This window comes from Chiloscyllium plagiosum, unplaced genomic scaffold (assembly GCF_037043375.1).
Source record: "Chiloscyllium plagiosum isolate Xiang-an unplaced genomic scaffold, Cpla_swu_hap1 HiC_scaffold_32, whole genome shotgun sequence".
Classification (NCBI taxonomy): Eukaryota; Metazoa; Chordata; class Chondrichthyes; order Orectolobiformes; family Hemiscylliidae; genus Chiloscyllium; species Chiloscyllium plagiosum.
In genome coordinates this window covers 31,875,490-31,902,674 of record NW_028270170.1, presented here as the reverse complement: position 1 = coordinate 31,902,674, position 27,185 = coordinate 31,875,490, and the positions used below count along the sequence as shown (strand labels likewise).

The window sequence follows — 27,185 nt, the reverse complement described above, 5'->3', positions numbered from 1 at the left end:
ATCAGCTTTCAAAAGTTCTTGCCTTTCTCCAATTTAGAACTTCAACTTTTAGATCTGGTCTATCCTTTTCCATCATTATTTTAAATCTAATAGAATTTTGGTCGCTGGCCCCAAAGTGCTCCCCCACTGACACATCAGTCACCTGCCCTGCCTTATTTCCCATGAGTACGTCAAGTTTTGCACCTTCTCTAGTGGGTACATCCACATACTGAATCAGAAAATTGTCTTGTACACACTTAACACTATGGCAGTCCCAGTCTATGCTGGAAAGTTAAAATCTCCTACCATAACCACCCTATTATTCTTACAGAGAGCTGAGATCTCCTTACAAGTTTGTTTCTCAATTTCCCTCTGACTATTAAGGGGTCTATAATACAATCCCAATAAGGTTATCATCCCTTTCTTATTTCTCAGTTCCACCCAAATAACCTCCTTGGATGTATTTCCATGAATATCCTCCCTCAGCACAGCTGTAATGCTATCCTTTAACAAAAATGCCACCCCCCCCTCCTCTCTTGCCTCCCTTTCTATCCTTCCTGTAGCATTTGTATCCTGGAACATTAAGCTGCCAGTCCTGCCCATCCCTGAGCTATGTATCTGTAATTGCTATGATATCCCAGTCCCATGTTCCTTACCACACCCTGAGTTCATCTGCCTTCCCTGTTAGGCCCCTTGCATTGAAATAAATGCAATTTATTAGTCTTACCTTGTCCCTGCCTGCCCTGTTTGATAGAGCTGCATTTGCTGATATGAGCACATGTACACTATGCGCTACTTCCATTCATGCATGTACGTTTAAATGGGCCTTCACCCTAGTGAATTGTCTTTCACTATCATGTTTCTCAGTGCATTTGCAATGCAGCCTTTGCATATAATATTATCAAAGTTTTTAAGGTGATAATGTACAGGGCATACATGTGCATTTCCAGTACAAATGGCTTTAAGAACCAGTCTCCGATTCATCACTTTCCTCACTATCTCCCTGGGTCCCACCCCCCCACCTTACTAGTTTAAATCCTCCCGAGCAGCTCCAGCAAATTTCCCTGCAGTATATTAGTCCCCTTCCAATTTAGGTGCAATGCATCCTTCTTGTACAGGATACTTCTATCCCAAAAGAGATCCCAATGATTCAAAAATGGGAATCCTTCTCCCACACACCAGCTCCTCAGCCATGCATTCATCTGCTCTATCCTCCTATTCCTGCCCTCACTAGCTAGTAGCACCGGGAGTAATCCAGATATTACTACTCTTGAGGACCTCCTTTTTAAATTACTGCCTAACTCTCTAATCACCCTTCAGAATCTCAACCTTTTCCCTTCCTATGTCGTTGGCTCCAGTGTGGACAATGACCTCTTGCTGGCCCCTCTCCCCCGTGAGAACATTCTGCACCCTCTCAGAGACATCCTTGATCCTAGCACCAGGGAAGCAACACACCATTCTGATTTTTCGTGCAGGCCACAGAAATGTCTGTCTGTACCTCAGATTAGAGAATCACCTAACACAATTGATCTATTGGAACCTGAAGTACCCCTCATTGCATTAGAGCCAGTCTCAATACTAGAAATTTGGCTGTTCATGCTACATTCTCCTGAGAATCCATCACCCTCAACATTTTCCGAAACAGCATACCTGCTTGAAATGGGTAGATCTAAAAAAAAACAAAAGACTCCTGCCCTAGGTGTCTACCTCTCTTACCTTTCCTGGAGTTAACCCATCTATGTGACTGTATCGGAGACTTTGCCCCCTTCCTAAAACCGCTATCCATCACATACTGTTGCTGTTACAAATTCCTCATTGCTTCTAACCGTCTCTCCAGCTAACCCATTCGATCTGATAAGATTCACAGGGCCTGTTTAAACACTGTAGGGATTCTATGAATAACTAGGTTTCACAAAGTCAAAAAAAAAGCACTTTCCTTTCCCTTATTTTGGATTTCAACCCCATCGGACTTATTTTGTCTGAAACATTTTTAAAATGATCCCCTCAAAAACGGAAATATGGGCCAATATGGAAAAATCTCCCATTACAAAAACATTTGTTGTTTAAATCTGGTTGTGGTTTGTCCTACTATTGAAATAGCTCTGAATACAAAAGGTTTATTGACAACAAAATTGGCTATCAGACTAAATTAGATGAATTTTCTCTTCAGAGCAACTATTAAAGTTCACCTTCTACAAACCTGAAAATGAGCATCTTGTGTTTAAAGGCAGATTAGACTACAGCCTGATACAAAACCAGTTTTCCGAAAGACCCATTTAGCTTTAGGGAGGCAGTGAAACAACTGCAAGAAATACTAGAAAACAACTATTTTAAATTTTGAATAAAGTAGAATCTTAGAATAAAAAAAAGGCCAAACGTGCCTTTGTCAGCTCTTTGGTAGAGCTATCTCATTCGGCTGCATTTGCTGATATGAGCACACGCACACAGTGCGCTACTTTCATTCATGTATGCACATTTAAATGGGCCCTCCACGCTGGTGAATTGTTTCTCAGTGCATTTGCAATGCAGCCTTTGCATATAATATTATCAAAGTTTTTAAGGTGATAACATACAGGGCGTACATGTGCACTTCCAGTATAAGTGGCTTTAAGAACTCACCACTGACGGTGTCTTTCTATTCTTTGAAGTAGCTGATTAGAGGTAAAGAAAGATCTAAAAAGATGTTTGGAGAGGAATTAACTAGCTGTATTTAGGGATAGTGAAAGTGATTGGGTGTTCATCCCATTTCACAAAATCTTTGCAATTTATTTAGTTATGATATAGCAAAGGATCCATTTCTGACCAGCAACCACAACTTTGTCATTTTGAGATACATTTAATTCTATGTACTTGAGTAACTCTGCTCCAAGTGGGGCTGTAGGAAAAGCTGAGCAAATGTTTATGAATAAATACATGCTACACCAACTCAAAAACATCAAGAGCAGAAGGTTCATCATTACATAAACATTATTGCTTTCTATCTACCCTGAGAGAAATTTATAATAGGTAAAAAGAATGACTGCAGACACTGGAAACCAGATTTTGGATTAGAGTGGTGCTGGAAAAGCACAGCAGTTCAGGCAGCATCCGAGGAGCAGGAAAATCGACATTGCGGGCAAAAGCCCTTCATCAGGAATTGAAGGGCTTTTGCCTGAAACGTCGATCTTCCTGCTCCTCAGATGCTGCCTGAACTGCAGAAATTTATAATATTCTTGCTAAAACTAAAGACAACATTTTCTTCCAGATTTTCAGTCCAGAAACAGATGGCTCAACTGCCAAGGCACTGCAGCCACAACCAGTGTTGAAACACTCAAATGGTGCACGTCCCTATCATTGGAAAGAAATTAGGAACTCAGGAATGGAAGAAGTTATTGTAAATAGGGAAATGTACACAGACTGGATTTTAAAAAAAAACAAATTTAAGGGGCAGAGGAGAATGTGATTAATGCTATTTCTTTAACAGGAAGAAATGGTTTGTAATGAAGGAAGAACGAATTAGTTCGATTTGGAAGCATTGGAGCAGATATTGGCAGATAAAGTATAATGTTAAAATAATGTAATTTAGACAGCTGTTGATGTCTTCAATTTGAAGTAACTTTTTAAAAAAGTATTAACTTCTCAATGTTGAACATCTGTAGCAGATTTAAGTATTTTGTGAATTATATTACAACTATTTAAAAGCTTGGGCCACATTTTCTCAAAATGAAAATTTATGTATTCGCATTTTTCTTTCTCTGTAGATTGGAGGCATACAAATTTGAATCCTTGTGACAAAAAGGTTAGCAAGTTAGTGACCTTAAAATGCATCAAATTATCTTTCTTACAATTTCCTTTGCATAAAAGCCTGTGTTCTTGAATTACAGATATGAAAGTCGAAGAATGCAGAGGTATGTATCACGACTCGTCTGTAATTGTGCACACTTTTACACTCAAAAAGGTTATCTTTTCCGCAGAATGTTTGGAATAAATTGCTCAAAAGTTGTAAAACTGAATTTTATGTATAATACAGCTACAAGAACAAAAATATAATTATTACAATAATGACATACATTTATCTCTTAGAATTATTTCTACATATTCTACACAGACATTTAAAAACTTTAAGTCAAGGGAAAGACATGTATTAACAGGATTTTTTCATAATGCTTTATCCAAACAGGTTAGGCTAGAACAGGATCTAGTCTTAACTACTAGCTTCAGAAAAATCTTTGCACAGTGATAATATGTAATGCTCTCATGTTTCATAAGAGAACGTAATTATTTAATTTAGTAGATTAAATTTCTCCAGAATATCTTAATGCAATAGAAACTGTACTTTAATGCAAAAGGAATAGTCTAACATTTAAAAAAGCATATCTTATCAACAGATATTAAGTGACAAAACTGGATACATCTGAGTTTTCTTAAAAAATGATAAAAACCTTAGTTCATTATACACAGACAGCTTAATTGTCTTACACAATAGATTAGATAAAAATTGTTTTGCTAGTCCTACAACTGCAATAAGTACATGGATGTTTAGTAAAATAATATTTGTAGTTCACCATGATTGCTCAGTCTTTGCTTTGCCGTTTAGTGCACAGTTAAATTGGAATATTGCCAAACAGTCGGCACAGCTTAAATGTCAAGTAGAAATATCCATGTTTCAATGATGATGGCTTCCACCTGCTACAGTGTTTTTTTCAGAAATGTGGTGCAGGAAAGTGCTTTCATTTTGGCATCTATGGTTCACGGCTTCAGCATTAAAAAGGGTAGGTGGCGGTGGAAGATGTGCAACAGCTGGAATTGAAAGCGTATGATGGGGAGGATGAAGATGCAGATGGGAAAGAGGGTGTGGCATTGGTCGAGGGGGAAATGAGCTATGGGAGCTTATAGTGACTGGTGGAGGAGAAGAAGAAGAAGAAGTGGGTTTGGTTGTGACAGATGCAGTAGGTGGGAAGTTGACAGGGCTGCTGACCCGGAAACATTTCTGTTTGTGAGCTTTCAACATGTTGGAGAACCGGAATCTTTGACCACAAACATCACAGGGGTATGGTTTCTCCCCAGTGTGAGTTCTACGATGGCGCTTCATGTTTGGTCGGCTTGTGAAACTTTTGCCACAGATTTCACAGATAAATGGCTTTTCCCCTGAAAAGATAAATATAAAAAAAAGTTTGGTTACAAAAAGGAAGAAACATATGAATTTTGATCTTGTAAAATACATTTTGAAATGTGTATAGTGTACTGTTTCCAATAATAACAAAATAAAACTCACTTGAATGGATGTCGGGCTTTAAAAAGGATTACAGTAGCACATTTAACTGTTAAAAATCAGAACTAAAAAAATGGTTGTCTCAGCAGATTATATATTGCAACAAGCATTTGGGGTTTAGAAACATTGTAAACCGTACAGTGTTGCTTTGAACTTAAAAATGGATTACCTCTACTCTGTAGCATATATTTAAATTAAAAGTCTGCATGATTCTGAAAAAAAAAAATCACATGCTACAGTCTTCAAATTAAAATGCCTAATTGTTGGGACTGATATTATTTGTATTGACAACTCTTTCCTAACCCGAGAGAGATTAATCAGGAAATATAATTTGCAATAACACCAGTTTATATTTTAAAAGGGCTAGATACCATAATTACAAAACCTGTAAATAAAAAAAGGCAAATGGTTGCCACAACAACAGAGACTGGAAGCCCAGATTGGCGTCACTCTACCATATATGTGTTAATTCACCATTTGATACATTGCGGTGAGACACTGGTCACAAGCAACAATTACTTTAATATGAAATTGAAAAATGCACAAGTTTTAAAGGGACATTTTATGACCACAGAAGAACAAGGTTATATGTCGATTGACTTTTAAAATAATATTTAATACAATGGGATCTAATTTTACTTCTGTTCTCAAACTGGATTGTCACAAAATGTATTTGTTTGCTGTGAATAAAACATAACCACAATTTTAAGCTTATTGACATTGGAATTTATTACAGAAGCAGATTTTGAATTTTAAAATGTTATATCTAGCCAGCATGTGCATTTAAAAGAAAAATGTAATTCTGTGCTGAAATGTGCTGCATTTTTTACAGCAACGTTTTTGCATCGAAAAATCAAATTACGATATTAAATAATTACACATGCCTAGAATTTGGTGATTATTGGTTCCTCACAAGCTGTTAAAGCATCAATAAGGAATGCTAGCATCTGAATTTTCAGATATCTGGCACTTTTTGAGTAGTATTCAAAACAGTTGAAAGTGATCAATACTGTATTGAAGATGGTGAGATTTTATGTCCAGTTTTTAAACAGTTGTGAGTTAAATTGTATTTCTTTATTCAAAGCCATTTGTCTCTATTACAGATCTATTCAGCTAACAAATAACATATGCTGAAAATCAAAACATTCCCTAATCAATTCATAGAAAATCTGTTTAAAAAAGCCACCCAACTTGAAATGAAAAACAGTTTGTAGACTGTCATAATGGAAAATATAAGTCATTATATTTTCTGACAACTCATTGATCTTTCCAAGATTGTTTTCTTGTGGCCCATAACCTTCAGCTCTCTCAAAATAAAATTTCTTGCACTGACATTTTTTTGTGTCCCAAGATGAGCAAACTTCACAAACAAAAAAATAGCTACAGCATTGGGTTTAAGTTTCCCACCAGGAAAAGAATTATTTTTTTGTTTGCAATGCATTTTGGTCACAATGCATGATCAGGTACTATTTATGTCCAAATATATAGAATTTTAACTCTCAAAATCAGATTTTATTTTGCCAGCTCTGGTTCCTGATAACATCTACAGTGCAAGATGTTTTTAGCCAGAATACAGTCTATGCAACAAAATAACATTCCACTTCATGACACAAATTGTGTGTCATCTTTCCAAAGTAGTTATGAGCTGGATTTCTCCAAACAAATCCACTTTGGCAAGATGACACACAATTTGCGTCATGAAGTGGCATGTTATTTTGTTGTACAACAGGTTTAATTGGAAGCACCAGCTTTCAGAGTGCTGCTCCTTCATCAGGTGGTTGTGCATAGTCTATATTCTGGCTAATATCACATTGGACTGTAGATGTGCTCTAACCTTATCTTGCCAAAGTGGTTATGTTTGGGAAAAATCCAGCTCACCTACCGAAAAAAACTCATGCTTCATCGTATATTGCAAATTTCAATTAACCACATAAAATTAAGAATATTAATATCTAACAGCAGTATCATGTTCTTACCAGTGTGAGTTTTCATATGTTCATCAAAATACTGCTTCATGTTGAAGTCCTTGCCACACCACTGGCACATGAATTGTTTATGACCAATATGAATACTCATGTGAGAGCGAAGTTGGTACTTGTACTGAAATCGTTCATCACAATTCTGAAAGATGATTAATCTACTTAATTTTTCAATATCTGGATTATCAGTTATACATTGCAAGTTTAATGGCTGCTTCAAGAGTGATAACTTTCTGATGTAAAAAGTGCACCATTTAGAAAGTGACAAATCATTTTAAGCAAAATCCACTTCATGCAAATTACCACTTCAAAAATGATATTAAAAAACATTTAATCATTTTAAAGCCCAACTTATTTTAGTTATCCATTTATGCATCTTTAACGAACAGATAGTTTGCTATTAGCACATTCAACCAAGAAAATGAGGCTATTGAATACAGAAACAGGAGAAAGTGAGGACTGCAGATGCTGGAGATCAGAGCTGAAAATGTGTTGCTGGAAAAGCGCAGCAGGTCAGGCAGCATCCAAGGAACAGGAGAATCGACGTTTTGGGCATAAGCCCTTCTTCAGGAATGAGGAAAGTGTGCCCAGCAGGCAAAGATAAAAGGTAGGGAGGAGGGACTTGGGGGAGGGGCATTGGAAATGCGATAGGTGGAAGGAGGTCAAGGCGAGGGTGATAGGCCGGAGTGGGGTGGGGGCGGAGAGGTCAGGAAGAAGATTGCAGGTTAGGAAGGCGGTGCCGAGTTTGAGGGATTTGTTCGGAGGCCGATGGAAGATTCTGGAACAGTTGTATTCGGAGGCCGATGGAAGATTCTGGAACAAATCCCTCGAACTCAGCACCGCCTTCCTAACCTGCAATCTTCTTCCTGACCTCTCCGCCCCCCCCACCCCACTCCGGCCTATCACCCTCACCTTGACCTCTTTCCACCTATCGCATTTCCAACGCCCCTCCCCCAAGCCCCTCCTCCCTACCTTTTATCTTGGCCTGCTGGGCACACTTTCCTCATTCCTGAAGAAGCGCTTATGCCCAAAACGTCAATTCTCCTGTTCCTTGGATGCTGCCTGACCTGCTGCGCTTTTCCAGCGACACATTTTCAGCTCTGAATACAGAAACAACTCATCTTAATTAGGTCACGATCACTTATCACTAGGTCCAAGAACAACAACAGATCAACCATCCAACCATGAACAGATATTGCAGGAAAGAAATTGTTCATGATGCTCGAAATAATTCCTCACATTACTGTTCATTTTAGCTGTAATTCTGTGAGGAAAACTGATCCTAATGAAATTGAATATACTACCTATTTTTGTTTAGGGATCAATTTCTGGTATTCTATTCAATTATGGTACGCAGCTTCTTTAATTCTTTTAGATTGCTTCATAAGCATTATGCACATGTGCACTGTGACCTAAAAACTAGGTGCAATGCACAATATCCAGCTATATTAATAACCATTTGAGTTGGAGTTGCCCTTCTAATTTATCTGTGCTTTAGCAACCTACTGCCTTGTAGGCAGACTAACCAGTGATCCATATTGTTTCATATGAATTATTCATAACCTTGATTACTTTTTAAAAATAAAGCATAAATTAGTAAATTGTCTCAATACAATATAAATTACCTTTATTTTATTTAAAGTTCCTAATACATTCTTAACTTGAATTGCTAAAAGGGTCTCACGAGCAAGCATATGTGGTTATGGATTTCAGTGTATCTGTACCGAGAATCTCTGGTTTTAGTTGTAACTCTCCAGCAAGATAAAAGTGCGGACTTTCATTTGAAAATCACATGTTGTTATGTGAATACATTTCATAGCCAGCGATTAGTGTTAAACAGAATTCAAAGAAAAGTTATTTTGATCACAGAATTAAACTTATTTATATATATCAAATGGTGCAACAGGCTAAAATATGCAAGTGCATCAGTGAGTGCTTCTGTCACGGGCAGCAAATCTGATTCAACCAGTAAACAAATTTATAATTTTGAAAGAAATATCTTTCCAAAGGTTTCAGAATGTCTGCTCAGACACAATTTTCATGTTATGTTTAGACTGCAGTTCAAAAACAAATATGATTAAGTATCAATTTGTGATATTATAATTGCAAATACAAAAAAAAACTAATTAGAAACAAAAACAGAAACATAGAACATAGAAAAATACAGCGCAGTACAGGCCCTTTGGCCCTTGATGTTGCGCCGATCCAAGCCCACCTAACCTACACTAGCCCACTATTCTCCATATGCCTACCCAATGCCCGTTTAAATGCCCATAAAGAGGCAGAGTCCACCACTGCTACTGGCAGGGCATTCCATGAACTCACGACTCGCTGAGTAAAGAATCTACCCCTAACATCTGTCCTATACCTACCACCCCTTAATTTAAAGCTATGCCCCCTCGTAATAGCTAACTCCATACGTGGAAAAAGGTTCTCATGGTCAACCCTATCTAAACCCCTAATCATCTTGTACACCTCTATCAAGTCATCCCTAAACCTTCTTTTCTCCAATGAAAACAGCCCCAAGTGCCTCAGCCTTTCCTCATATGATCTTTCTACCATACCAGGCAACAAAATGGTAAACCTCCTCTGCACCCGTTCCAGTGCCTCCACATCCTTCCTATAGTATGGCGACCAAAACTGCACACAATACTCCAGATGTGGCCGCACCAGAGTCTTACACAACTGCAACATGATATCAGGACTCTGGAACTCAATTCCTCTACCAATAAAAGCCAGTACGCCATATGCCTTCTTCACCGCACTATTTACCTGGGTGGCAACTTTCAGAGATCTGTGTACATGGACACCAAGATCCCTCTGCTCATCCACACTACCAAGTATCCGACCATTAGCCCAGTACCCCATCTTTTTATTACTCTTACCAAAGTGAATCACCTCACATTACCTACATTGAACTCCATTTGCCACCTTTCTGCCCAGCTCTGAAGCTTATCTATATCCCACTGTAACCTGACACATCCTTCCTCACTGTCAACTCCACCGACTTTCGTACCATCCGCAAACTTGCTCACCCAACCTTCTAGCCCCTCCTCCAGGTCATTTATAAAAATGACAAACAGCAATGGTCCCAAAACAGATCCTTGCGGAACACCGCTAGTAACTGCACTCCAAGATGAACCTTTACCATCAACTACTACCCTCTGTCTTCTTCCAGCCAGCCAATGCCTAATCCAAACCTCCATCTCACCCTCAATGCCATACTTCCGTATTTTTTGCAGTAGCCTACCATAGGGAACCTTATCAAACGCCTTACTAAAATCCATATACACCACATCTACCGCTTTCCCCTCGTCCACCTCCTTAGTCACCTTCTCAAAGAATTCAATAAGGTTCGTGAGGTACCCTGCCCTTCACAAAACCATGCTGACTATCCTTGATCACATTATTCCTATCACTTACAATTCTCTCTAAGACTCTGCCCACAACAGAAGTGAGACTCACCGGCCTATAGTTACTAGGGTTATCCCTACTCCCCTTCTTGAACAAGGGAACCACATTTGCTATCCTCCAGTCTTCTGGCACTATTCCTGTAGACAACGAGGAAATAAAAATCAAGGCCAATGGCTCTGCAATCTCCTCCCTTGCTTCCCAGACAATCCTGGGATTAATGCCATCAGGCCCAGGGGACTTATCTGCTGGAAAAACTCAGCAGGTCTGGCAGCATCTGTGGAGAGACAGCAGAGTTAACACTTCGGCTTGACTGACCCTTCCTCAGAACTCACAGCTAACATAATTACTTACCTCGCATTTGAAAGGCTTTTCTCCTGAATGCTGAAGAGAGTGAACCTTCAATGACATACTACGCTTGAAAGACTTCCCGCATGTTTCACAGGTGAATGGCATATCTTTTGTATGGGCTGAAACAACAAATGTCCAAATGCTACAGAACAAAATTTATTGGAATCTTTGTATCATTACAGCAGTACGCATGCTTTTTCTATGTTAAAAAAAACTCAATATTGCAAATAGTGTAAAATCTACAGGATCTCCTAAATTAAACATGTGTTAAAGGTTTTCGCTGTCATAGATCTTCAATTCAGCATAAAGTCTTTATATTATGACAAATTACCATGATTATAACCATGATTAAAACTATTTAATATCTACATTTAGTACGCAATTTTTAGGTATCTCAGTTGCAGCTATTTTGAGCAGAACCGGAGAAAAGCATTTATTTTAAGTTATTTTTAAATCAACCTGTTTGAACATCTTATGACACAGCTGTGGCATGCGAGCATGAACCTGGACACTAACGCAGAGGATGAGACATTGCCACTGTGCCACAAGACTCTCGTAGCATTTCATTGCTGAATATTAAATATCTACAAATGTAACCATTCAGTATATCTGGAGTCAATCCAATTTGAAGTTACTTACTTAAATAAAGATACAGGGAAGCTGGAAATTTTCTAATAGGAACATATCAACAAGAGTAGACATTCAGCCTTTTTAGAGGTAAAAAGCCCTGATGAAGGGCTTTTGCCCGAAACGTCGATTTTGCCTGTCCTCGGATGCTGCCTGAATTGCTGTGCTCTTCCAGCACCACTGATCCAGAATTCAGCCTTTTTAACCTGCTCTGCCATTCCACCAAACCATGACTGATCATCTACCTCAACACTATTTTCTTGCAGTATCCCATCTGCCTTGATATTATTAATCTCCTCTGTCTCGAACACACTCAATGATTGAACTTCCAGCCAACCACAGCCTTTGGGGTACAGAAGTCCAAAGATTCAACACCCTCAATGAGAAATTCCTCAACCATGATTTCAAAGGCCTATCACTTATTTTTACATTATGTCCCCAGCTATAAACTCAAATAGGGACAAATTTGTCCACATTCACTCTGTCAGGCCCCTATGAAACCATTGTATGTTTCAATGAGATCACCTGTCATTCTTGGAAACTTTAAAGAATTTAGACTAAGGTTCCTCAATCTTGCCTCTTAAGACTATCTTTCTGTCCTGGGGATTAGTTTTGTGAACTTCCATTGCACTCCCTCAATGGCACATATATCCTTCCTTTAAAAAGAGGACCAAAGCTGTACAGAATATTTTACGTGAAGTCTCGCCAAGATTAGCTGCAATTGCAGCTATACTTCTACTGAAATCCCCTTGTAATAAAGGCCAGCAATACTGAAGCACCAGCAAGCAAGCGGTCTGTGACTCAATAAGGATCCTCAAGGACACTTTCTGACACAACCTTCTCAGTTAAGAAATGTTCTGGGTTTTTATCCCTACCAACAATGAACAACTTTACACTCAGCACGTGCCATCTGTCAAGTTCTTGCCCTTTTACATAGTCTATCCAAGTCAGCTTGAAGCCTCTTTGCATTTTTTTCACATTAAAGCATAATTTGATGGATATCAGTATAGATTCAGTATTCTGCCTTTTTTTAGAACATAAGAAACAGGAACAGAAGTGGAGCATTTGAGCCCTTGAGCCTAACGCACCATTCAAGATGATATTGACAGTTCTGACTGGCTTGAAGTCGACATTTTTGTCTGCCTGTCGTAGTCCTCAACTCTTACAAGTTAATAATCCGTCTAATTGAATACACTTAATTACCAGGCCTCCACTACTCTCTGGAGTAAAGAATTCCAAAGATTCAGCCTATTCTCCCAATGAAACTGTTCCACCTGAAGAAATAAGTAGTAAGTGCCCCATTAAAAAAAAGGTGAAACAGATGAGAGAAGAGAATTCTGCTTTAGCTGAGATGACAGAGCAGAGCAAAGAAGAAAAGCCATGAAAGGAATAATTGGATCATAGGAAACAATACATGTTCAGTACCACTTTGACTAGGACGAGGAAACATTCAAGGGTTTTCGGATTCTGAAAGTGAATGAGCTAAAGGCTCTGCTCAAAACCTAAAAGTTATTTCAGGTACAGGTCCAGAAAAGGATTAAGTTCAAAAACTGACAGATACTATAGAAATTCTGATTTTAGTGGCAGTACTTTCACATAAATTGAGTACAGCTACTGCCAGAGGTGCAAAGAACTGCTCAACGGTCAGTGTTTGACTGCAGGTGCAAATGTTCAAAACAACTATTTGTGCACTATTTAAAGTTGTTTATATGTTCCTACTAGGGAATCCATTCACAAGAAACATTAATTCTACAGCACTAATGGCTCTAATATATGCCTAAATCACCTGCTTTTGAAAGATGCATTCAATGCATTGTTATTTTTGGACAAGTGATTTGAAGAAGTATATTACATCTAATCCTTATTACAGAGAAGGGTTTTGGGCATGGTCTCCTGCAGATAAAACTGCACTTAGGGAAGTAAAGTTAGCGGAGTTAGCTGGATGGCTGGTTTGCAATGCAGATGCTAAGAACATAGATTCAAAACTCACCACCATCTGTCCCTCTTTAATGAGGGGGGCGGGAAAAGAGAAGAGATTGAATATAGAGCTGACTTTTGAGTACACGGCTATGCATATAACTAGGATCAAGTGCTTTCAAATGCTCTGTGTTAGACCCAACATCTGCAATTGTTTTAACATTAGCTTAAGTAGACAATTTTGTCCTTTGAATATTAAATAAATTCTCAAAATGTAGACCATTGACCATAGAACATAGCCCAGAGCAGAGAACACTATCCTGTTTTTTTTGTTGTACTGAGTTAAGATCAAATCATGCACACACTTTGGAAGTACCTAGCAGGGGTTGTGAACGGTGTTCTCTTAGGTTATAACAATTATTCCAAAGACCATGTAGGATTGTCAAAACAACCTCTTTATTTAGTTTTATACTCTGTCAAATATTCTTTGCATAGTCTATGAATGCCAGTGCCACCATACTGGCCTATTTCAAGAGTCATACATGCTTAATCTATCAAGGATAGCTGTCTATAATGCCGATATGTCAGTTACGATGTGGACAGAATACAAACGTAAAACTGTTTATTTTATTTATGCAAGTTCAGTAGGAAGGGTTCCAATCCAAAGTTTAAAGACACTAGAAACAGCACGTTGAACTTTTGGTGTCATTGATCCCGACTGAGTCACTGTACTTGAAATTTTCATCTAATACAATTCTTTGACCCACCTGCATCCACCTATCGCCTTCCCACCTACCTTCCCCCCAGCCCCACTCCCCTATTTATCTCTCATTCCCCTTCACCCCCACATTCCTGATGAAGGGCTTATGCCCAAAACATCAACTCTCCTACTTCTCTGATGCTGCCTGACCTGCTGTAGTTTTTCCAGTGCCACCCTTTTTGACTCCAATTTAAACATTGGTCAATCTTGCACCAAATTAACATCAGAGAGATCTTGTCCCAAATCATCCAAGGTTGGATGAGATGTTCTAAAGTAGGTACTGGGATCTTTTCTAGTTATTGGATTGATCCAGTGCTCCCAATCATATTCATCTGGTTCTCAGTGATTCAGCCAGCTGAAGGGTTTTATTCAAAGAATTACAGTAATCACTAAGTGGATTCCCAGCCATATTATCTGTACGGAATGACATAATTGGCTTGTTTACTGTAACGCTTCTCTACAGATGTCAGGAAGTCATACCAATGAAAATGGTAAGGATGAGAATTATATCTTTCATTTGCTTTCTGTTTGCCGAAGAATTGTAAAACTCAGGATTGAGGTGTTTTTAGTATTCATAATAACTCAAAAGTATGTAGGCACAGATCTAAGAGATTGCTGTAATGTGTGAAAGACAAGGCAGAACTGGGGGGAGATGTACACAAGGAGGCAGAAATTATTCAATGAACTATGAGAAAAAATAAAGAGTGCATATTTTGGATGCTCAGGAAAGGTTATGGCCTATTGGCTAGACTATTAATTCAAAGGCCTAGGTAATGTTCTGGAGACCTTGGCTTAAATCCACAATTGTAGATGATGGAATGGGAATTCAATAAAAATCTGGAATTAAGAGGCTAATGATGACCATGAAATCATTGTTGATTGGATTATTTTTGACAATGGAGGTTCATTGATGCCCTCTTCGGAAACATGCCGGCCTTACCTAGTCTGATATGTGTGACTCTTGACTCAAGACAACATGGTTGCCTTTTTAACTGGGATGGAAAATAAACACTAGTCTACACTAGTCAAGCCAACGCATGAATCAAAAAAAAAGTTAGTCTGATTGTACAAAGAAAAAGAGACAGTAGCATAGTTAGATTAGATTAGATTACTTACAGTGTGGAAACAGGCCCTTCGGCCCAACAAGTCCACACCGACCCGCCGAAGCTCAACCCACCCAGACCCATTCCCCTACATTTACCCCTGCACCTAACACTACAGGCAATTTAGCACGGGCAATTCACCTAACCTGCACATTTTTGGACTGTGGGAGGAAACCCACGCAGACACAGGGAGAATGTGCAAACTCCACACAGTCAGTCGCCTGAGGTGGGAATTGAACCCAGGTCTCTGGCGCTGTGAGGCAGCAGTGCTAACCACTGTGCCACCGTGCCACTCACGGAAAAAAACAATACGGTTTCTGCCTGGTTATTACACAAATATTTGCATTTGGAAATCAGAAAGTAAAGATCCTTGCTTGAATGTGAATATTTATCCATAATTTCTAGCCTTTAAAAGCGCTTATGTTGAGTTTAAATGAATGTTAAGTGTAACAAGCTAATACAACAGCCACAGAACGAGAGAATGAATGAAATCCCTGAGTTGTAGGCTCTCAGTTAATATAGCAATTTTAATACAAAACAAATCATGTTTTCAAGGAAAGTACAAATTCAAATTGGCTGTGGAAAACCCTACCTAGACTAAAAACGTGTTGGAAATCAAGTCCCTGATGACAGGGAAAGTCCTGGGCTTGGCTAATAAAGTGGTTCAACGATGGAAAGGAGGGGTTGGGTTGGAGAGGAACATCTGAGTAGAGTGTAACCCAGGCTTAATAAATTAACACCTCTGTTGTATAAATTAACTTAAGCCTCGTCACCAAAGCCCAGACCTGTCAAAAGGCAAGGGATACCAAACTGTTAATTTAGTTTAATTTATTTGTTGCGGATGCACAGGAGAGATGCTGTTCAAGTAACCCCAAGAGAAAACATTTGGAGGGTACAGAAAAAAGGCAAGGGAGTGGTATCAATAGAGTTGTGCTTGCACAGAACTGGCAGATATGAGAGTAATAATGGCCAATTCTATTCTATCGCTACATTGTATACTCAGGCTACAGGATGCAAAGGCACAGCATACCAGCTATAGAAGATCTGGTCACAGAGTCCTGCTCTGTCCTAGCTGACACAGATCATCTCCAGTGTTGATGGTATTAAGTTCATCCAGCAGATAGTGACCGATGTATCTTACTCTTACTGCAGCCTTATACACAATAGACTTTGAGGATTAGCAGTTGAATGAATTACTGCACAGCACTCAACGTTTTCTCTGCTCTTGTACTTATGTTAATATGTCTGATTATACTTACATATCCAGTCAATGGTGACCCACAAAATGTTTGTTTTTTTTTTAAATATTTTTTCTTGAAAAAGAGATTTTTTAAATATTACAACAAATTCAAAACAATACAAAGAAAGAACAAAGTAAAAAAACCCAACCTGACCTCATGTACAAATGTATAAATATATGTATTAAAAAAACTATTTAAGTAAATAAATAATAATCAAACTAATAAATAGTAATAACTAAGATCATCCAAACAAACACTCATACAGTCACAGTTCTTCCTCCCTCAATATTGGACTCAAAACACAATCATTATGGCTATATAAAAGCCCTTATTAGCGTGGCAGATAAATCTGTGTCCAGGTAGTCCAAAAAGGGCAGTCACGTCTTACAGAAATTCAGTTTTGTGGTGTACCATACTTGTGAAGAAATCCAAGGGGATATGCTCCATAACAATCTTCCGCCAACCTGACAGGCCCAGGGAATTTTTGGATGACCAACCTGACAAGATATTCTCTTGTGCAGAAAGTGAGGATGTTGAAAAGATTTTTCTTATGCACATCTACAGGGAACACACTGGGCTGGCCAAGAAGGAGAGATTGAGTCCTTCTCCACCCTCACATCCAAAATTGCACCCGCCACAGCGCTCCAGTATGCTTGAAGCCTACTACAGGACTACAGACAATGGTGAAGAGTGCCCATACCAACCTTGCACTTGGGACACTTTGAAGATACCCTGATTTAAATTTTGATAAATGGTCTGGTGCCAAGGGGACCCTGTGGAGAATCTTCAACTGTAAAGCATGGGTCCTATTGTAAATTGATATCTTTCTTGCATTTTCCCAAATATCTTCCCATGCCTCAGAGGAGACCTTCACACTTAGCTCTCTCTCCCACATCCCACAGAGACGATCAACCTCATCTGAGGGGGCACTCCCCAACTGATGATATAAAGTGCTGACAGAAAGTGTACTCTTAGCAATGAGTACCCTCCTCTGTCGGATTTGTTGGGAGCAGTCAAAATGTAGTCATCATTTGAATAAAATCCCTAACTTGAAAAAAAAATGAAAGAGGTCCCTATTAGATAGCTCTTATTTCCGTGCTTACTGATCAAAGGACATCATTGTGTCTCCCTCAAATATACTGCTCATGCAAGACACACCTCTAGCTGCCCAATGTTTAAATCCTGAATCTATCATCCCCAGTTGAAAGTCCGGCGTACCCATTATAGGTGTAAGAGAAGATGTTTTGCCAATATTGCCTTCTCTCTGCCGAATTGCCCTCCATGCTTTAACAGTGTTGATAGCTATTCTGTTATGGCAATATTCCCAACTGTCCTCATTTTGTCCAAAAACAGCAAACTAGTAAGGGAACACCCTGCCAGAGGTTTTGATGTCTAACCATATCGAAAGAGAGTCCCCGCAAGCCCACTCACTCACCTAAGATAAAAGCGAACTTAGTTGATAGCTTTTAATGTAGGAGAGGTTCACTCCCCCCAATCTGTGAGGTAATTGCAGTTTGGCCAAATTTAATAAGAGACTGCTTACGATGCCAAATAAAAGAGCTCAACCAGTCTCCCGAATGTTTGCTTATCAAAAATCAGGGGGAGCATCTGTATAGGGTACAACAAGTGGGGGAAGAATATTCATCTGACCCAACCACAAGACTGGAAGCACCTCCCATCTTTGAAGGTCTTGTTTGATTTTGTCAAATAATTAAACAAAATTAGCTTTGAAAAGCCAATCCAGAACTGGAGTACTGAATATGCCCCCAAATACACAAAATTCCCGTGACCACTTAAATGGGAAATCTATATTCTTGTAAGAGCACCCATTGGCATAGCCTCCGATTTTGCAAAATTAATCTTGTACCCCAAAAAGGCGTCATTTGCACTGATGCATTGTATCAGGCGAGGCATCAAAACTCCTGGATTTGACAAAATAAAGAGGACATCGTCCACGTACAACAAAATCTTATGTAATTTTGACTCCACTTCTGGAGCTGATATATTGGGGTCCCTACAAATGGCCTCCGCCAATGGTTTAATCACCAATGTAAAAAGCAGTGGCAAGCGGGGACAGCCCTGCTGGCTGCCCCTAAAAATGTTAAAATTGCTTTATTGCTCCCCATTGGTGATGACTGCAGCAAGAGGATCACTGCAGAGAACCTTTACCCATTCTATAACTACTTCGCCCAAGCCAAACCACTCCAGAACGTAAAAAAAGTACAGCCACTCAACTCTCAAATGCCTTCTCTGCATCTAGAGAAATCACCAATCCCCGTATTGACTGTTGTTGACATGCTTAAATTACATTAAGCAGCCTTCTAACATTATTGGAGGATCTGCGGCCCTTTATGAAGCCCGTCTGGTCCTCTTTAACAATAGAAGGTAACACAGACCTCCAGCCTTAACGCAAAGTCTTAGAGGGGATTTTAAAGTCCACAATTAAGAGTGAAATGGGCCTGATTGAAGCACAGTCCTCCGGGACCTCCCTTTTTTAAGAGTAAGTGAAATATTCTCTTCTCTCAGAGTTGGCAGTATACAATCATGGCTGTATGAATCACTGAACATGTTGAGCATCAGGCCTGACAATGTGTTTATAAATTCCTTCTAGAATTTGCTGGGAAGGCCATCAGGATCGGGCGCCTTTCCACTCTGAAGCTGCTTCACAGCCTCCTGCACTTCTTGCTCTGCTAAGAGGGCATTGAGAAAAGACTCTTATTCGGGGGTTACACCTGGGAACTCCAGATCATTGAAAAAGGATTGCATTTTAGCCCGCCCCTCCTCACAACCCTCCGATTGATATAACTTAAGAGTAAAATCTCTGGAATGCCACATTCATCTTTTTTGAGTCACATGTAAGGTTCCCAGACCCTTCCCCAATTGCTGTAATGGCTTGAGGGGCGCTCCAGTTCCTGCTGAGATAGGCCAGGCAAATACTTAGCATGTCACCATGCTCACAATCTTTGTTTTGCAAAAGAAAGCTCCTTCCTTGCTGTCTGCGTGAGCACAGAATTCCATGCAGATCGCAGTGCCTTAATCCTCTGTATCTTGACCGAGTGCCTGTCAAAGCAAGTCTTCTCGGCTGTCTTCAACTGTGCTTCAAGATGACGTTGCTGCTCATTCTTCTGCCGCTTCCTACTGGCAGAGTTGGAAATAACTAACCCCCTACACAGGTTTTGGCAGTTTCCCAAAGGACGGATGGGCTACTAACTGAGCCTGACTTAATGTCTAGGAATGCCTGAAGTTCCCTAGGGAAGTACTCCACAAACTTATTATCCTGAAGGATAAAGGGATCCATTTGCCAGTGCCTCGGACCCACTGAAACATCCTTAATCTTAACCAACAGGTACACTGGAGCGTGACCGGAGATGGCAATATTACCAATAGTACAAGATGTCACCAAGTCCAGGGTTGCCATGGGGGTCAGAAAAAAAAAATCAATCCTGGCGTGACATCTGTTTGGATTGGGAAAAAATATAAAATCCCTGCTTGTAGGGTGGAGACAATTCCAGACGTCCAACCCTAAGTCCATACACAGATCCACTAATATTTTAGTTTGTACAGAGGGTATCGAGGGGCCTTTGGGCAACCTTTCTACTGTGGGATCCACGACACAATTAAAATCTCCCCCTATAATGATATGCTGGGACTAGAGACTGATCAGTTTAGAGAACGCATCTACCAGAAATTTGAGGGGATGGGCCGGAGGGCAATAGACATTTAAAACACCATATTCTCCCCAGTTTACCAGGGCTTTGAGAATTACAAACCTCTTTTGTGTCTCTTTAACACATTCTAATAACTTAAATGGGAGATTCCTCCTAACCAATATAGCCACTTCCCTCCTTCTGGTATTAAAAGATTAAAAGTAAACCTGATCTAAGCCATTCTGTAGTTTCAAATGCTCCCTGTCTTCCAAGTGTGTCTCCAGTAACAAAGTAGTATCCACCTTTTCCTTTCTAAGACTCAAAAGTACCTTCTTCCTCTTAATTGGTGAGTGACTCCCCTTGATTAAATGGTGTACCTGGAATATCAAGTCATTAGCCATAACCTTCTGCAGTAACATTTAAATTCCAGGGAGGAGGAACTTGAACCACAAATTGCTGTGCTTTAGTGTCACAAGGTCCATCAAACATAAAAACTACATAAACTAAAACCACAGTTAACAAACCTACACAAGCTGTCAAAGATTATATACACACAACAAAAACAAAAAAGCAAACCTACATATAAAAGCACCAATGGTGCTAAATAGAGGAACTCACCCCCTGCCCAAAAGGGGCCAACAGCCATCCCAAAACCCAATTTCCCATCCTGCTGCCAAGACTGCAGCACGGTCATTTAAATACCTGAACCGGGTATAAACTGCCAATAAGTAGGCATCCAGCCATCTCAACCATTTTCCCTCCTCCTAGCAAAAGCCGCAATGCAAACAAGTAGAAAAGAAAGAAAATACACCATGGAATAGCAAGATCAATAAAGACATTTTTTTAAAAAAGGATAAATACCCCACCCATGCTTGGGTATAACTTAACTTAGAAATTGACATCTCAACTGCCACCATAAATTTGGTTTAAACTATTATCAATAATAAAAAAAAAGAGGAAAAGAAAGCCCCAACCGGACTTCCTCCGTTTTTTAAAGAAAAAACAAAGATATATCCAAACAACACTACTATTTGTACATATTAAATTGTTCAGATTAAGTTAATTTGTCCAAAAAGTCTCTTGCTGTCTCTGACGTGTCAAAGAAATGTACAGATCCATTTTAGCACTGCCAGATACCCGAGAGTACTGGATCCCAAGCTCCCTTAGTCTTTTCTTGACACTGTCATAGGATTTTCTTTTCTGGATCACTGTCACTAACAAGTCCTGGAAGAACAATATGTTAGAGCCCTCATAAATTAGAGCCTTCGGATCCTTCCCCTGGATTCTGGCAGCTTCCACGATTCTCCTCTTATCTCTATCAGAGCTGACCTCCATGCTGTGACCCGGTGAGTCCTCCCGATCTTCAAGCCTCTCATTCCAGTCTCCAAGTTAAGGAATTTCGGCAACCAGTCCTCAAATTCCACCGGCTACTCACCTTCCTTACCCTTCAGCAGACCAATGATCTGAATATTTTTTCACTTGCCTCTGTTCTCGAGATCATCAACTTGGTCGCGCAAATTATGGACCTGCGTCTCCAGTGCTTGGATTCTATCCTTGGAGGAAGTGGTATCAGCTTCCACCACTGGGACTCTCTGTTCAACCTCATCTGTCCTTTTTTTCAGGTCTCCCAGCTGCTGTTCATGCTTCTACAACATGATAGAAATCGGGGCCAGCTTCTCCTCTATCTGCTTACCCAACATCTCACGAGATTTCGCGAGCTCGGTCAGCAGAGCCTGGTAAGTAATCGAGTCCAAGGAACCTGCAGGCTGGGCTGTGGGCCTACCCTCGGACGCTGCTCCCTTCTTCGGCAGCCCTGGACAGCAAAAACACAGGTAAGTTGATTTTCAACAGTTTCCTGGGACTCCACGTCCTTTCCAGAATCCCAGGATATCGCGATGATCTGGGTTGGGTAGGATAAAAGTTCGTCCCGCTTGTGCTGCAGTGCAGAGCTCTGATACGCAATCCTCCTAGATCGCCACGATCTTGGATCCCTCCCTCAAAAATGTTGACCATGGCAGATTCAGCAACTCATGGAGCTTTTGAAGAAAGATTAAATTCCCAGATTCCACTTGTTCCAAGTATTCAAAATGGTCTGAATATAATGAACTAACATTGGTCACATGATTTTTATCACCTGTAGTTATCTTGAATAATTGTTAGACATGATTGCACATGATAATATACTGGACTACAGTGTATTTGAATTGTACTAGAATTCACATTTTAAATTTTATTTTTATCAGGAATTAAATTAAGATATATTACAAAGCATTTTACTTTCCTCAATCCAAAGCAATACAATCATATTCTTAACTCACCGACCATATGTTTCCGAACGTGAGCCATTGTATAGAATTTCTTCTCACAAATCTCACAGGAGAACTTCTTTTCAGCAAAGCCATGAACAACTTTGATGTGCTCATGGAGGGACCAAAGCTTCTTGAAAGATTTACCACAGGATACACACTTTGTGGGGGGAAAGAAAAGGAATATTTTACAATTTTGACTTACAATAGGAGTATCTGGCTATACAAAATGCTTGGTCTATCCTGCATCAAACACCATTTCATCCCTCCTCTCCTTTAAACAAAACAGTGTCCCATTTTAGGGTACTTCCACAGGCATTGCTACTCTACTAGCACTTCAGCCAAATGACCATTGAGGCTAATTAGCTGCTCCTCAAAATGTACTCTCAGCTAGACCTAAAAAGTGACAGTCTGTGATTAACTATTATTCACACTTGGTCCAGAGTAAGAAGAAGTGCTCAATTTTACCAATAGTATTTGCAAAAAAAAAAAATCTCAGTACTACTACTTCTACTCTCAGGCAGTTCATTTAAATTTTTATAACCTTTCATTAATGTGTAGAACAAAATATAATTATGCACAGTGGAACAATATCCTTTCCAAGTCTGATGCCATCCACTTTAAATCCAAAAGACAGATCAGTATCTTTTTTCTTTAAATGGAGAGGAAATAGGAACTTTTGAGAATATTGAACATCTAAGAAAACAAATCCAAATCACAAAGCGCGTGCACAAGTACAACAGGTATTTTATCAAAGCAAATGAAATGCTAGCCTTTATGTCAAGGGAATTGGAAAGCATTTGTTGTATACAAGACCTTGATCCAACCCCAGCTAGATAGAATGGCATTCATTTTCAGCATTGCACCTCATACAAGATATATTTGGCCTCAGCAAGAAAACAGATTTACTAGAATGATACTATACTGTAAGGATTAAATAACGATGCAAGTTTGTGTAAACATGTCTTGTACTCCCTTCTGTTTAGGAGGCTGAGATATAAAAAGCTGTGGATGAGGAGTAAATGGAGATAAGATACAGATCAATGATCTAACTGAAAAGCTGCACAAGTTCAAAAAGATTGAATGACCTCTCCAGGTTTCTATGTTCAGAGACTTCATTTTGACTAAGTAGGTTACTTGATCCAGTGACTCAGTTATGCATTAGATAATCTATAACCAGGGATCAGTTAAGAAAATTAAGAGATCCAGATAAACACACACCATTTATGTTGAGGTTTGTGTAAACCTAAATTCGCTGTTTACACAAATCAATTCATCGTTTTCTTTCATCTACACAGTTTAGATGCAGTTTACCAAGGTTTGGGGTTCCAAATATGACCAAAAAAGGTATGTAGTTAAACCAGCTAAAACTGCACTTCAAAACGCAAATTTCCTACTGCCCACACAGCTTTGGTCACCCCACCTAAAAGGAAGCAGTTATTTAGAGCTTTTTATCAGCCCATCAGTAACATGGAGGAGTGGTGTGATTTAGTCTGGTTCAGATATCATTCACCAAGTTGTCCATGCAGGATTGACTTGTTTTGAAACTTCCCATCATGTAAGTTTTGAGCCACTTGATCCTTCTAGGAGGATAGTCACTAATCAGCCATTAAACAACGGAAATAGGGACAGCAGATACCAACGATTCATCATCAACAAGATGGCTGGCCACTACTCTCACCAACATGATTGAATGATTATCTTCAGACAAACAGCATGGATATACTGTTCAACCACAAAAATTTACAGCCACATCATTTTTCACATTAATAACAACATGAAATATTTTGAATGAATAATTTTCTTACACAAAAATATTGTCAATATAATAAAGCACAAATGTATGAGACAATAAATACATGGAGATACTTAACATTTAGGTTTGTGATAAAAGTTGGACTCCTGTGCCATCTATGGGCAATATGAGGTAACTGCAGAGATGCTACAAGCAATGCAAAACACTTTAAACACTTTGTAGAAGTACTGAGAAAATTGAAGTGCATATGCTTTGGAGATCTTTAGTTTAAGCACATAGAGTACATTTTGGTTAAAATGAAAATTAATGAGAGTTTCCATATTCAAAAACACTGAATACAGTGCATTCATTTTGCAGCATGTCAAGGTACTTCACCTAAAGCTAACTACAGAGTGTGTTTCTTTTTAAAAAAAAACACACACCTGATATACAGTACAACACCCAAAAGATTAAGCTTATCTTCAAACTGTGGTATTTCATTCTATAGTAAAAATTAATTCAGTGTGATTATTTGCAAAATAATTCTTTTTAAACTTTTGAAAACTGAGCAATTATTTAAAATGAAGCAACAATTCTAAAGATGTGGAGTTACTTTGTGTTCATAATTCTGCAAATACATCATCTAACCTGATATGACAGTGGAGTCATACAAGAGCACCTTCACTACTGACAGATGTTTTGAGTGAGGGACTTGTCCACCTGCCAGTGATTACTAGAGAATCGATAAAACTATTGAACAATACAAGGTAACTCTCCTGGCAACTTGGCCAATACTCCTACAAATCATTAACAACATCTCATGTGAACTTACATATAATTAAGTATTGCTCAGTCCACCAAGGTCATGTCCTATGTTATCATCCTGGCAAGAAGTCAACTTTAAAGAAATAAACTGCCCAGCAATCAACTTAAATATTTACATGAATTTCATTAATTTTTATTGTAAGTAACTGTGATCAACACAGATGACGTATTATTTAGTAGACAACCAATGCACAAAACTACAGAAAAAGTATCATCCCGTTAACTAATTAATGCAATCAAAAGCTTTACAAACCGCTGGTATATTACACGAAGCTCTCACTAGATGAAGCTATCAGGCTCTACAAAGTCCAAATCTCTCCTCACTTTTTCATGTTTTGTGCCACATCAGGGCGAGTCATAGTGTCCTGTTATACAGCATTCTTAGTATCCTCAAACTGACTTCCAGCTGCAAGATCTACTCTGGCAACCTTTTCTTAACTCACCAGAAGTTGTGTCTTTTCAATCTTCTTTCTGACAGAAACCAGACTATCACAAGCATACTGCTCTCACAACAGTAGCTTCTCTGCTTCTTCACCCAACATCACATCTTTCCTCAGGTCTCCTGATTCTGAGCCCCTCCTGAAGAAGGGCTTATGCCCGAAACGTCGATTCTCCTGTTTCCTGGATGCTGCCTGATCTGCTGCGCTGTTCCAGCAACACATTTTCAGCTCTGATCTCCAGCATCTGCAGACCTCACTTTCTCCTCTGAGCGTTTGTGTCAAGTTGAGAAACTGGCACTTGATTTTCCTTTGGCTTTGGCCTGGGCCTCTTATCTATGACAACCAAATTGCATAGATGGATCTCAGGGCAGTTAAGGAGGATTTCACCAACCCCTAGACCTGTGCATTCTGTATCACTGTAAATTATAAGAGGTAACCTGTATAAGTCCCCTGGGCCTGATGGCATTTATCCTAGGATTCTCTGGGAAGCAAGGGAGGAGATTGCAGAGCCATTGGCCTTGATTTTTATGTCCTCTTTGTCTACAGGAGTAGTCCCAGAAGACTGGAGGATAGCAAATGTGGTTCCCTTGTTCAAAAAGGGGAGTAGGGATAGCCCTAGTAACTATAGGCCGGTGAGTCTCACTTCTGTTGTGGGCAAAGTCTTAGAGAGAATTGTAAGGGATAGGATTTATGCACATCTAGATAGGAATAATGTGATCAAGGATAGTCAGCATGGTTTTGTGAAGGGCAAGTCGTGCCTCACAAACCTTATTGAATTCTTTGAAAAGGTGACGAAGGAGGTTGATGAGGGGAAAGCGGTAGATGTGGTATATATGGATTTTAGTAAGGCGTTTGATAAGGTTCCCCATGGTAGGCTACTGCAGAAAATACGGAGATATGGCATTGAGGGTGAGTTGGAGGTTTGGATTAGGAATTGGCTGGATGGAAGAAGACAGAGGGTAGTAGTTGATGGCAAAGTTTCTTCATGGAGTGCCGTCACTAGCGGTGTTCCGCAAGGATCTGTTTTGGGACCATTGCTGTTTGTCATTTTTATAAATGACCTGGAAGAGGGGTTAGAAGGTTGGGTGAGCAAGTTTGCGGATGATACGAAAGTCGGAGGAGTTGTTGACAGTGAGGAAGCATGTGGCAGGTTACAGCAGGATATAGAGAAGCTGCAGAGCTGGGCAGAAAGGTGGCAGATGGAATTCAATGTAGCTAAGTGCGAGGTGATTCACTTTGGGAAGAATAACAAAAAGATGGGGTACTGGGCTAATGGTCGGATACTTGGTAGTGTGGATGAGCAGAGGGATCTTGGTGTCCATGTACACAGATCTCTGAAAGTTGCCACCCAGGTAAATAGTGCGGTGAGGAAGGCATATGGCGTACTGGCTTTTATTGGTAGAGGAATTGAGTTCCGGAGTCCTGAGGTCATGATGCAGTTGTATAAGACTCTGGTACGGCCGCATCTGGAATATTGTGTGCAGTTTTGGTCGCCATACTATAGGAAGGATGTGGAGGCATTGGAACGGGTGCAGAGGAGGTTTACCAGGATGTTGCCTGGTATGGAAGGAAAATCGTATGAGGAAAGACTGAGGCACTTGGGGCTGTTTTCA

The 27,185-nt window shown here is 39.6% G+C and overlaps 1 protein-coding gene across 5 annotated transcripts in view; it reads right to left on the bottom strand.

Annotated features, from left to right (window-relative positions):
• Positions 1–3,958: 3,958 nt before the first annotated feature.
• Positions 3,959–27,185, bottom strand: part of LOC122539965 (zinc finger protein 652-like) — a 68,255-nt gene continuing 45,028 nt past the window's right edge. For all 5 annotated transcript variants that reach the window (XM_087977887.1, XM_043675199.2, XM_043675195.2 and 2 more), the window contains 4 exons: positions 22,585–22,732; positions 10,975–11,090; positions 7,207–7,351; positions 3,959–5,106 (listed from right to left, as the gene is read on the bottom strand). In XM_087977887.1, the coding sequence (XP_087834013.1) occupies positions 4,625–5,106; positions 7,207–7,351; positions 10,975–11,090; positions 22,585–22,732 (891 nt within the window). In that variant the 3' untranslated portion in view covers positions 3,959–4,624. The remainder of the gene's footprint in view (positions 5,107–7,206; positions 7,352–10,974; positions 11,091–22,584; positions 22,733–27,185) is intronic.